The sequence below is a fragment of the Balearica regulorum genome, chromosome W (assembly GCF_011004875.1).
Source record: "Balearica regulorum gibbericeps isolate bBalReg1 chromosome W, bBalReg1.pri, whole genome shotgun sequence".
NCBI lineage: Eukaryota > Metazoa > Chordata > Aves > Gruiformes > Gruidae > Balearica > Balearica regulorum.
The window spans coordinates 30,162,470-30,175,716 of record NC_046219.1 but is presented as its reverse complement, the minus strand read 5'-3'; the positions used below and the strand labels follow the sequence as shown (position 1 = coordinate 30,175,716).

At 39.4% G+C, this 13,247-nt stretch overlaps 1 protein-coding gene across 4 annotated transcripts in view; it reads right to left on the bottom strand.

Annotated features, from left to right (window-relative positions):
• Nucleotides 1-13,247, bottom strand: part of LOC104635589 (zinc finger RNA-binding protein) — a 50,112-nt gene that overhangs the window by 16,077 nt on the left and 20,788 nt on the right. For 3 of the 4 annotated variants that reach the window (XR_012832819.1, XM_075738881.1, XM_075738880.1), the window contains 9 exons: nucleotides 12,059-12,306; nucleotides 10,881-11,072; nucleotides 8,374-8,674; nucleotides 7,280-7,473; nucleotides 5,269-5,388; nucleotides 3,709-3,854; nucleotides 3,161-3,323; nucleotides 1,315-1,520; nucleotides 925-1,075 (listed from right to left, as the gene is read on the bottom strand). Coding sequence is in view for 3 of the 4 variants with exons in the window: in XM_075738881.1 (XP_075594996.1) it covers nucleotides 925-1,075; nucleotides 1,315-1,520; nucleotides 3,161-3,323; nucleotides 3,709-3,854; nucleotides 5,269-5,388; nucleotides 7,280-7,473; nucleotides 8,374-8,674; nucleotides 10,881-11,072; nucleotides 12,059-12,306 (1,721 nt within the window). In the remaining variant the exon portion in view is untranslated. The remainder of the gene's footprint in view (nucleotides 1-924; nucleotides 1,076-1,314; nucleotides 1,521-3,160; nucleotides 3,324-3,708; nucleotides 3,855-5,268; nucleotides 5,389-7,279; nucleotides 7,474-8,373; nucleotides 8,675-10,880; nucleotides 11,073-12,058; nucleotides 12,307-13,247) is intronic. The other variant, XM_075738882.1, reaches the window with a different exon arrangement.

The following is a 13,247-nucleotide window of genomic DNA, read 5'->3' as shown; positions in this document are numbered from 1 at the left end:
AGAAACAACAGTATAGCTAGGCACATACATCAGAGGATGTTGTGACAGCCAAGGGCAAGATCAACACCAAGGGAAAAACAATAATGCAAGAGTAACAAGGTGGTTATTCAGAATTGCTTCTTGCAACTAGATTTAATAATTCTAAATACCCCCCAAAGGAAGCTGTAGGCACCTCTATCACCTTCTTTCACAAAACTAGAGGGACAAGTATCTTCCCCACAAAGTCAAAGACATGCAATTTTAAAATTTTCTTCTGTTCTTTCAAACAAGAGCAAACCCAATATTATTTTCTAATTAATCTGATCCCGCTAATGCTTCTACCATGCCACTGATTCTGCCAAGCATTTTACCAGACTACATGGAAATACTAATGCTGTGACAAGCATTCTATAATGATGGTGGACAGGCTTTGTTCAGTAGAGCGCACTGGAGCTAATGACTTTATTCTGTAGTTTCATTTCTTGTAGAAATATAGCAAATGGTTTCTATGAATTCTGCTGAATGGTCTAAGACTGCATGTACTTTTGGGGTGGTTTTCTGTTTGCTTTTTTTAAAAGTGCCAAATTAAAAAAAACAAAACAACAAGCTTCCTGTAACACTGCACAAATTACCTTTATCACTGTTGGTAACTGGATAATAGTCTTTCTTCTGCTCATTTCTATTTCCCAGTTAAATGAAATCTATTAAATGATGATTGATACTACACCACTAGCATAAACACCTAGACACTTGTATGGACACAATATACAGAAAGCAAACCATGTAGCATAGTCCCTGAATTCAGACAGAAACACTCAAACTGAAAAGAAACTGAACCTCAGCTATGAAATGCAGCACAGTCAGCCCTGCAGACATTTGACTTGAAGACAGATTTTTACAGTATCTTTACAAAAATTCAAATCCAAAAATCTAAATTCTACTTACTGCAAGTTGTTTGGGAAGACTTTCAGCAATACGACTGAGTAACATCTTTGAAGGCTTCTCAGCACATAACAAAACAAGATTGACATTTCGGTCTCCACGGAGTAGCAAACCTTTAGCCAAAACACCTACCCGTAAGACTCCTTTCAAAGCTCTGTGAATTATAGTTAAAAGTTGCATTTAAAATAATACAAAAACCATAAAACTAAGCCTGAAGATAGAAAAGTGAAATAGGAGTATTCCATATACTCTTGAGGCCATAGTGACATATGCTGTTTCAAAACCCAAAGAGAACAGAATCCCTGGAAGCACTCATAACAGTGCAAGGAAAAACATAAAATTACTTTAGAAACAAGTGATGAAATTCTTAAAAAAATAATTAAAAAAAAATACCTGTCTTTACTGCCATCTTTTTTGTCATCTCCCTCTTTGCTCTTGCTTTTTTCATGGTCAGTCATATTGTCAGAAACAAGTTTCAAAGCACGCTCAGTAATAGAAACAATTTTTTGGACTGCTTGAAGTTCCTCCTCTGTTGGATATATAGTTGCATGTTTGGTCATCACATAGCGGTCATCAGAGGAGTCAGGGCGGCGTAGAGGCTAAACAGATGAAAAAGCACATTTCTGAAATTTGGGCATACTTCCAAGTTCACAGATGATATGTGACCAAAAAACAAACATGCAGCTAAACAACAGAATATTCAAGCCTCAAATAATTGAAATGTAACAGAACATGAAGTGTCCTTAACAACTTACACTGGTCACAATCAATCACGTCTGAAAAAAACATGAAAAGTATCAAAAATAAACAAATTATGAAATCCCAGGTTCAAAAGTACCTCCCCAACATAAATATCTATTGTCTTTCTGTTAACTGGGAAATACTTGCATACTACTGCAAAATAAAGTATCCATGATTGCTTTCATAGAATCACAAAAGAATTCAAATAGGAAGGGACCTCAGGAGGTCCTCTAGTCCAACCTCCTGTGCAAACCATGGTCAGCTATAAGACCATATCATGTTGCTTAGGACTTCATCCAGTCAGTTCTTGAAAACTGCCAAAGATGGAAGCTGCACAACATCTGTGTAAACCAAAAAAAAAAAAATTCCTGTATTCAGTCTGAACCTCTTTTGTCTCAGCTTAAGCTGGTTGTATCTCGCACCCTCACAACTGTAAAGAGCCTGACTCCATTGTCTTTATAACACACGGGTATTAGCAGGCTATTACATCCCACTGAAGTGCTCTCTTCTCCAGGCTGAAGAAGCCCAAATCCCTCAAGTCTTTCCTCACAGGGCACACACTCCAGACCCCTGACCATCCTGGTAGTCCCACACTGAACCTGCTATCTTTCTTGTACTGGAAAGCCCAAAACTGAATGCAGTATTACAGTTTGGGTCTAATGAAAGCTGATCACTTCCCTTTACCTACTGATTATGCTCCTGTTAATATCACCCAGGATGCTGTTGGCCTTCCTTGCTGCCAGGGCACATGACTGGCTCACATTCAGCTTGCTATCTGCCAAGAACCCCAGGTCTCTTTCACAGCAGGGCTGCTACCCAGTCTGTCACTCCCCAGCCCCTCAGTGTAAGGGGTTATACCTTTCCAAGTACAGCATTAGGAATTTTTCCTTGCAGAATTCCATAAAGTTTCCATTGGTCCATTCCTCCAGTCTGCCTAGGTCCCTCTGGATGGCAGCCCTGCCCTCAAAGGCATCAACTGTTCTCCCCACCCTGAACCAATTCAGTTTTGTGTCATCTGCAAACCTGATGAGTGTGCACTCATTCCATCGCCTTTCAGATCATTGGTAAAGTGCTAATGAGACAAATCCCAGGATAAACCCATGTGGTACTGCACTTGTTACTGACCTCCAGGTAGAGTATGACCCACCACTAACCACTGTCCTCTGGGACTGACGATCCAACCACATTTATCTATACATTTGTCCACAATTAAATAAAGTATAATACAATTAAATACTGACTTGTATTTCAGAAGAAACAATATTTGTCTTCAAGGCATCCTTTCATCATATAAGTGGACTTATATTGGAAGACAGGGCCATCCACACAGTTCCATTAGTATATAATTTTTTTTCTTCACTTTTTCAAATCCTTTATTAAGAAACACTGGAGACAACTGAAGTAGCACTGAATAAATTATAGTTCTTAACTGTGCCTCCTGGTAAGTATGATTTTTTTTATTTTTATTTTTCCCCCCCCCTCAAATTAAGAAACTCACAGTTGGTCCTTGGGGCTGAGGAGGCATTCCTGGTCTAACTCCCAGCAGGCCTAGAGGTCCCGGAGGACCATGAGGATATCCTCCATCTGGTATTCTGCGACGGTCATCCCAGTGATGCTGCTCTTCCTCCATTCTCCTCCAGTACATGTCCTCTTCATATCGCCTGAAGTGCATCGAAGTGTTCTCTTTATATAGCAGTTAATACTTCCAACCATTCTAAATAAATTCTTGGATGTCCTCACTAACTCATTTCTAGTAGTCATGAGCAAATACCAATGAAATCCAGAGGGCAACTAAAATGAATGGTTATTTTGAAAGTGAGCCTGAATTTATAGCAAATAATTCTAGTAAGTCTACATTCCTCAGAGAGATCGAACACTAACAAACAAAAACAAATAAAAAACCCAGAGGGATAATGACAATTTAAAACAAGACAGTACAGAGTTCCCAAAACAAGTATTCAAAATAAGTAATTACAGAAGCAGAATTAGTTTTAGATAATCTGACTGCAGCTTTATCTCATTCACTGATAAAACAGAATGCACTACCTCATTTCCATCCTCCAGCGTTCTTCCTCTTCTCGCCTTCTCCAGTATTCTTCTTTCTGCATCTGTTTCCTCATCTTCTCTTCCTGAATTTTTCTTGCTCGAATACTGGGCTTTACTTCTACTTGTAAGTCTGGGTTTACTTTTTTCTAGTTCAGAAAAATAAAAAATGAAATGTTGGTTTGCCTCTTGTCATCTCAAGGTTATGGAGTTGTTCTGATATGTTTAACACACACTACTAGTCTACAATAAAATCAAGGGGAGTAACAAAAAACAAAATGCTGTTTCACAGTTTGCATTACTACTTTAAAGACTTGTGGTGGGTTGACCCTGGCTGAGGGCCAGGTGCCCACCAGAGCCGCTCTATCACTCCCCTCCTTCACTAGATAGGGGAGAAAAAGTACAACGAAAAGCTTGTGGGTCAAGATAAGGACAGGGAGAGATCACTCACTAATTATCGTCACGAGCAAAACAGACTGAACTTAGAGAGGGAATTCATCTTATTTATTACTAAGCAAAACAGAGTAGAGGAATGAGAAATAAAACCAAATCTTAAAACACCTCCCCCCACCCCTCCCATCTTCCCGGGCTCAACTTCACTCCCGGCTTCAACCTCCACCCCCACCCCCCTCAGCGGCACAGGGGGACGGGGAGTGGGGGTTACGGTCAGTTCATCACGCGGTGTTTCTGCCGCTTCTTCATCCTCAGGGGGAGGACTCCTCTCATCGTTCCCCTGCTCTAGCATGGAGTCCCTCCCATGGGCTACAGTCCTTCACGAACTGCTCCAGCGTGGTCTCTTCCATGGGGTGCAGACCTTCAGGAGCAGACTGCTCCAGCGTGGGTCCCCCACGGGGTCACAAGTCCTGCCAGCAAACCTGCCCTGGTGCGGGCTCCTCTCTCCACGGGTCCACAGGTCCTGCCAGGAGCTTGCTCCAGCGCGGGCTTCCCACGGGGTCACAGCCTCCTTCAGGTGTCTCCACCTGCTCCGGCGTGGGGTCCTCCATGGGCTGCAGGTGGAATCGCTACACCCCCTCATCCTCCCTCCATGGGCTGCAGGGGGACTGCCTGCCTCACCATGGTCTTCACCATGGGCTGCAGGGGGATCTCTGCTCCGGTGCCTGGAGCACCTCCTCCCCCTCCTTCTGCACTGACCTTGGTGTCTGCAGAGTTTCTTACATCTTCTCCCTCCTCTCTCTGGCTGCAAAAGCGCTCTCTAACTGTTTTTCTCTTTCTTAAATATGTTATCACAGAGGCGCTGATTGGCTTGGCCTTGGCCAGCGGCGGGTCCGTCTTGGAGCCGGCTGGCATTGGCTCTATCAGACACAGGGGAAGCTTCTAGCAGCTTCTCACAGAAGCCATCCCTGTAGCCCCCCTGCTACCAAAACCTTGCCATGCAAACCCAACACAAGACTATACTCCCTAAGAAATATATTTCTCTAGTTTTTTTTATATACTGTTTACTCAGAGTACCTACTTTTGACTACTCTTTAAATATAAGAACGTATAATTAGTCAGCTGACATCTGGTGGATTTTCAGATAGAAGCATTAGCATTTCTACTAACCTTATACTGAAGTCTGTGCCGCCTCCCTTTTAAGTGCATCTCCTTGGCATTAGGATCATTAAAACTGCATTCACAAAGTTTACAGTGAAAGCGGATCACCTTTCCTTCATCATTTCTTACCTGGAAAATAAAGTTATAACACATTTGGCTTTTTTTTTTTTTTCTTAACATCAGCTTTGGGTTTAAAAAATTAATCTAAGTCAGTGACACTGGATAATGTCTACCCATCTCAAAACATGCTATAAAGTTCACACAGTAACTGAAAGAAGGCAAAATAGAACTTTCAATTCTGACAGACACACCGTTGTGCTTGATAACGAACAAAGTTCCTCCATTCCAAAGAGTACACAGCTTTAAACTCGAGCCTGAACATAGTGAGTTGAATAATTACAATCCTGCAAATGATGAAAAATTTACATCAGACTTCATCCACATATCTCATGCCACCCACATGAAGAATGTCCTACTGAGCATAAAAGAAACATGCACAATACAAAAATGTAAACATATGCACAAGCCTTTGCAGATTCAATGCCTTGTCACTCTTATCATCAAGAAGGACCCAGGGAATTACAGGCCAGTCAGCCTCACCTTGATCCCTGGGAAGGTGATGGAGCAGCTAATCCTGGAAACAATTTCCAGGCACATTAAGGACAAGAAAATCATCATCAATAGTCAGCATGGCTTCACCAAGGGGAAGTCGTGCTTGAACAACTTGATAAACTTCTGCGATGAAATGAACAGCATGGTAGATGAGGGGAGAACAGTTGATATTGTCTACCTGGACTTCAGTAAGGCCTTTGACACAGTCTCACATATCCTCATAGACAAGCTGTTGATGTACAGGCTGGATAAGCACACAGTGAGGTGCATTGAAAACTGGCTGAATGGCAAGGCCCAGAGGGTGGTGATTAGTAGAAGGAAACCTAGTTGGAGGCTAGTAACTAGCAGCGTACCCCAGTGGTCAATACTGAGTCCAGTCCTGTTTAACATCTTGATTAATGATCTGGATTGATGGGGCAGAGTGTACCTTCAGCAAGTTTGCTGATGACACAAAGCTGGGAGCAGTGGCCGATGTGCCAGAGGGTTGAGCTGCCATCCAGAGAGAGAGAGAGATCTCAGCGGGCTGGAGAAATGGGCTGACAGAAACCTCCTGAAGTTCAACGGAGGAGATGCAAAGTCCAGCACCTGGGGAGGAACAACCCCATGCACCAATACATGCTGAGGGCCACGCAGCTGGAAAGCAGCTTGGTAGAAAAGGATCTGGGGGGGGGGGGTGTCCTGGTGAACACTAAGTTGAACTTGAGCCAACAATGTGCCCTTGCAGCAAAGGCGGCTGATGGCATCCTGGGCTGCATTAGACAAAGTATTGCCAGCAGGTTGAGGGAGCTGATCTTTCCTCTCTGACCCAGCACTGGTGAGGCCACACCTGGGGTCCTGTGTCCAGTTCTGGGCTCCCCAGTGCAAGAGAGACACAGACATACTGGAGAGAGTCCAATGAAAGGCCACAAAGATGATGAAGGGACTGGAGCCTCTCTCCCATGAGGAAAGGCTGAGAGAGCTGGGACTGTTTAGCCTAGAGATGAGAAGGCTCAGAGGGTATCTTATTAATGTATATAAATACCTGAAGGAAGGGTGCAAAGAGGACAGAGCCAGGCTCTTTTCAGTGGTGCCCAGTGACAGGACCAGAGGCAATGGGCACAAACTGAAACACAGGAGGTTTCCTCTGAACATAAGGAAATTTTTTTTTTATTTTTTTTTTTTTTTCTTTCTTTGAGGGTGACTGAGCACTGGCACAGGTTGCCCAGGGAACTTCTGGAGTCTCCCTCCTTGGAGATATTCAAAAGCTGTCTGGACACAGTCCTGGGCAACTGGCTCTAGGTAGCCCTGCTTGAGCAGGTGGGTTGGACCAGATGACCTCCAGAGGTCCCTTCCAACCTCAACCATTCTGTGACTGTTTCATTTTGAATAAATTTTCACTAAAACAGTTTAGAAGAAATAATATCAATACCTCCTCCACATAGTCATGGCCCACTGGCTGGACATCACTTTGCAAGACAGCAAGAGCTGTAGGAGTCACTGGTTCAGCTGCTGTGTCTGGCTTTACTTCCTGTGTTTGTACTATAGCAGCAGTTGTTGTTTTAACACTTTCAGCTGATTTCATTTCTTCCAGTTTACTTCCTGTTGTCTGAAGCTTATTACCACCTACAAATCAAAAAACTTAAATCATTAACTTTCATAAAATGAGAATATGATTACACATGATGTGCAAACTGAAGAATTTATTTGCAAGTATCAATGTTCTGGCCAAAGCATTATCAATCTTTTAAAATTAGTTAAAGCTTAAACATATTTTAAATACAATTAAAGGTTTTTTAAAAAAAGTTTAACAAGTTATTTAAACAGTTTTTTATTTTAGCAAGAAAAACTTTTGCTTTACATAGTTGATATTTTCATCATTCATTTTCATGCTTTTTCAAAAGAGATAGGACTGAATGGGAACAACTCAGCAAATATATTTTGATCATGTCTTTTTTTTTTTTTGTAAACAGATCCAAAAAAAGTACTTCAAAACCTTATAATGTTTGTACTAAAGGTAGTATACTCTCAGTGTTGCAACTGCATAGGTCTTTCCTTCAAGAGCAGGATAGCTTATTGTTGAACAACTGCTTCCTATCTCTAAATGTCTGTCATGCTTATTTCAAAAGTTTCCACTATTAGATTTCCACTGTTACAAGGATGTTTCAGTTGCCCAGTTATCAATGCCAACCTACTGCAGGTTGCCTTTACAGCCCAGGCTGTAAACTGAAATTAGGACCAACTGGACTATAAACTACAATACTCCAACAGCTACTACATAAGAAACCAAAGGTGGGAAGCTTCTCATAAAGGTGGGAGAAACCTCCAAGAGAGGTCAGGTGGAGACAACAGGGCAGAAAACACCATAAATTGTGAAGCAAAACTTTTATATGCATTCTTATTTTCACCTATCAGTAATTCTCTTAAACACAGAGTTACTCATGCATAAAGTTAATTAAATATATTTGTATTTGTTGCACTAAGATCTTTTAAAAATATAGGTTAGGTTTCAAAATAAAGACTGACTTCTGTACTTGCCAACAAAGTTTATTTTCGGTGTAGATATTTTCTTTACAGCTATATTAGCAGCAGTTGAAGTTGTTTTGTTGTTGGACGCCATGTTAAGTGGTGCGTTTGCCGTGGGAGTAAGAATTTTCACTGCAGAGGTTGCAACAGAGGAGTTCACAGTACTGCTGCTAGTTGCTATATTTGAAGCAGAGGAAGTTTGTTTGGAAACAGATATGGATGTTGAGGAAGTAGCTTGGGTAACCACATTTGGTTCAGTTGAAGGAATGGGTTTGCCAAGTTTTGTGTGCAACTTTACTACCTAAAAGAATAAAGAGAAATTCATAATATGATCTCCCTGTGATAACTATAAAAATGAACTTGTTACAGGTTATGGAAGCTTTAACAGAAACATCGATATCACTTCAAAAAATATAACTAAAAAGTTATTGCTTCTTTACAAAAAGTGATCTTGGGGGGGGGGAAGGACATGTAAAAGTTCTTGTCATCTGTAACAAGGAAATAGTTACTAGTTATCTCAGATTGCTTATTTCCATTAGAAATTCAGACATTTACACCAAAAACTGTGTAGACTAAAACAGAAAGCCAATAAACTCACAAGCCAGTAAAACTCAAGGAAACATTTTGCTCAAATTGTTTCAATGTGACTGCTTTGTTGCCTGGTTGCTTTTTATTCTCCCTCCAAAAATTGTAGTGCATTGAACTATTTTGGTTCCAAACAATATTTGTAAATAAGAGTTATTTAATTCAGATTCAACAACGCTGTCTCTTTTGATCACTACATTTTAAGAGTATTTATATTGAAAGACTTTCCAGGTTACCTAGCAAAACTGAAGATATTCCTTAGACAAAGGTTTTCTTTTCTGTTCTTGGCTTTTTGTTGTTGTTGTTGTGGGGTTTTTTGTTGGGTGGGTTTTGGTTTTGGTGAGGTTTTTTGGGTTTGTTTTTTTTTTTTTTTTAAGCACATCTGCAGAGACAGTTAAGGAGGATGCAAGAGGCATATTTCAGAGCTCTTCAGTATCTCATGGAAAGTGAAGAGGTACATGCTTATTCTCAGAAGTAATAAGCAGAGGCATTTTCACAACATGCTTGAGATAGAATAATACTTCTTTTTGGTGACAGCTGACTATCACCTGAAAAGCAATGCATGTAGTCCTTAAGAACAAAACATGCAAAATAAAAACTAAAGACTGTGTTTGAAAGTAGCAGTAAAAAAAAATCCAAATCTGCTAGACATGTCTTTAATGCAAACATGCACACAATCATGATATGCACACAACTGTACACATACACTTAGGGTTTTTTGTTCTTATTTTTTAAGTATGTTCCCCATCAGAGTACAGATGTATTAACATCACATAATACTTTAAAGTTCAAGCAACTCTTCAAAATTACTTTTTTCCAGTAGAATGCACAAGATTCTTCAGTGTACCAAAGAAATAGAGTTCTTTGAGATTTCATTTTTACACTGATGACAACCTAAATTAGCGTTAGTTAGCAACTATCTATGAGGAAAAGAAAGCAACATCCAAATATATAGATATACCTATGGAGTTACTGGGCACAACCCAAAAATTTAATGGCTCAACTTATTAATGAAAGAACAAACACTAGGCAAGTCTATCTAAATTATATTTTTTGTTCTTGTACTAACAAAAAATAATATTGGGAAAATTGTTTTAAATTTGCTATGAGATTTATTTATTTTAATAGGAATGATGTTACCAATGCCACTTTGTACAGTGTTGTGAGATACAAAGAGCTATAAAAGCTGAATATTAATACTGTATCTGTTACTTAATCTTTCCAGAGTTACGAGGAAAATCTGTAATATCTAAATACACATTCTACACTGCCATTTCATTTACTATTGTATGGTCAAATTTAAAACATAGGTCACAGGGTTTCACAGTGCAGCCCACAGTCTTTATTCCACAACGCCCATCTAACTACACCCAGACAGTAGGGAAAGCATGCTTACCAAAACTCTTCCAAACATACTCATTATAAAGTCTACTACAGGACATTTTTCCTTGCTCCCATATGCCAATTTTCTTTGCAAGAAATACTGAAAAGCGATACATAATAGTCCTGTCCCTTGGCACCGACTCAGCTTACAGTGTTTCAAAGCACACAGAGCTTCATAGCACCAGACAAATAAGAAGAATCTCAAGAAAAGTCTTGAAAAGAGTTAGGGGGCATAAGCATGGTACTGCATGTCCTCATTGATGCTTTTCCCCATCTTACTCTATACCTTCTTCCTACGATTTACTTTCCCCAATACATCCTCTTCTCATTGATGTCATGGCAATATTTTTTCTCCTCTTTCTCCCAACAAGGCCCTTCTAATAGTGAGCTTAGAGATAAGTTTGAAACAAAAAGCAGAACTAAACATCTTTAAACAAAATAATTATATTGTTTCTGTGTATTTTCTCCTAAGATGAGAAAAAACGATGGGAAGAAATATACGACTGACTTGTATAATAAGGACAAGAGAGAGTTCTTACTTTCTGATGCTTGGCTCCACGGATATGGGCAGCATAAGCATCTGCTCCTGTACAAGACACATCACAAAGCTCACAGCGCAACTGATTCTGAGTTCCGCGAGCAGAAGTGCTGCTGTTATTGGTGTTCTGGGAAGCTTTTAATGCTGCTTCTTTCTTTTTGTGTTTCTGGCCTTCTAAGTGTTCTTTATAAGTCTGTTTAAATAAACAATACACACAATAAGCTGTCATTGTAAGGCTCATTCATCATTCACGTGAATACATGTAATACAGAACATAGCATAAAACACATGCTTTGTATGAGAAATACATTTCTTCCATATGACATGCTCTAAGGCATAAGCAGTCCACTTTTAAGACCAAGAAATTTTCTTCACCACCAAGATTCCACTCTTAGGTAATACAATATGGTCTTTTCTCCTCTACCTCACTTCCTCAATCAAGTACTGGTCAACAGATATTACCATTGAAAGCTTGATAAGATCAGAAAATCACGTCTCAGTTGCAGTTTCCTGCATTGCATTGAATTATTCTTGATTTTGAGTTTTCCTCAAGCTGCAAGACCACAGTTATTAAATGTATCCAGAGAACTAATAAAATAAATTTCAAAGAAGGTAGTGCATAAATAAAGCTGCACTGAAAATGAAATGCAGAAGTTGATATTTGTTCCTATACCAACACTGGTAATCTATAGAGCAGACAGGGTGAGAAATAATGACAAATTTACCTAAAGAGTAAGAACTGTTTTGCTAAACACACACACAAACACTCTGCATGAATTGATATCTACTTTTTATGCACTTGTATTCACTGTGAAACTAAACTGGGATGCTGGAATACACAATGAAGAATAAATTTTCAGGCTTACCATTTACAAAGTTTTGAAAAAAGTATTTTCAAGAAGTTTGCTATGCTAAAAAAGCAAATCTAATTCAAAGTTTAGAATACTTCTGGAGTCCAAAGCACAGCTGAAGCTTCTCTGTACAAGCTAAGGGGATGCATCTTTTTGTCTTCTCACAGGACCTCTTTCTATAATAGCACACATTTTCATTTAATTATTCCTTTAGTAAAAGTATAGAATCAGGTCTTTAAATATTAACAAATATTCTTAAAGGGGTCATTTTTTTAGTTGGAAAAAATATTACTAAAGCATATAGCAGAATATTATATAATACAGGTACCTGTGGTCCAGCACAGCTGATCTTACAAACATCACAGTAGTGGATCTGGGGTGGTTTGGGAGGTTGCTTTGGTTTCAGTTGCTTATTTTGGAATGGTGCCTTTTTAGTAAAGGTGGTCCCTGTCCAAGCAGCTGTTGCAGCAGCAGCAGCAGCTGCTGCCACTGCCTGTTTCTGCTGCTGCTGCTGCTGCTGGTAATAGGACGATGCAGCTGAATACACTGCGGCTTCATAGCCAGAATAAGAGGTACCTCAAAAATCAAAATAAAATAAATGTTATATCACTGTACATCATGTATCAATTACATAATACACTAATTCCAAACATGTTGCATAATAGAGTGGAGGGGAGCAGGACAGGATATAAACAATTTCTTGAGATCTTGTTAGGCAGTCTGAATTTTTCTTGATGTTTCACAGTATACAAATACATAGCATACCACTTGTATCAGGAATATATTTGATTTTAGACAAATCTTTGCAGACACACAGTTATGTTAGATATATCAAAGCATCCCTAAAGAATATGTGAATTTTCCTGGTACATCTGGTAAGATAGAGTATGATGTAACAAGAATTTTAATAAAAGATTTATCAAAGACCACTTGAAGTAAGCAGTCTTCCAGAACCAGATTTACTGTTCAAGTTCCAAAATGAGAAGGAAGACAGATATTACGTAGAGGAAGGAAAAGAAAAAAAAGCCACAACAAACCAAACATGAAGATAAAAAACCAGAATGGCTAGTGCTATTACATTCTATTTCACTGATTTAAATTGTTTTAGTGCAAAGAAGCTGCTTGCCTGCTAAAACCTCTGTGGCACACCCTGTCTACACACTCCTTGATTTCTAGTATCAAAGTTGAATAAGTCAAAGAAACTGGGCTTTCATACCTTTGAGCCAGTTTTCCCATAAACTTTCTACATCTACTGGTTCAACTATTTTAATCCTCTGATCAGGCTCTGTTTCAAGGAAGTCTTAAAATCTCTTTTTAAACAGAAAACAAAACAAAAAGTTCAAGGTAGCTATAATATGCCAGCTGATTACCATCTGGCCATAAAGTTAACAGCTTGTCATTGTTAACTACTTTTTGGATGTTTAAATGTTTGAAGGAAAGTCTTTTTTTTTTTTTTTTTTAAACACCCATTCTCCTCCCATTTTGGGTCAAGACAATCCAAACTTACAAGACTTTAT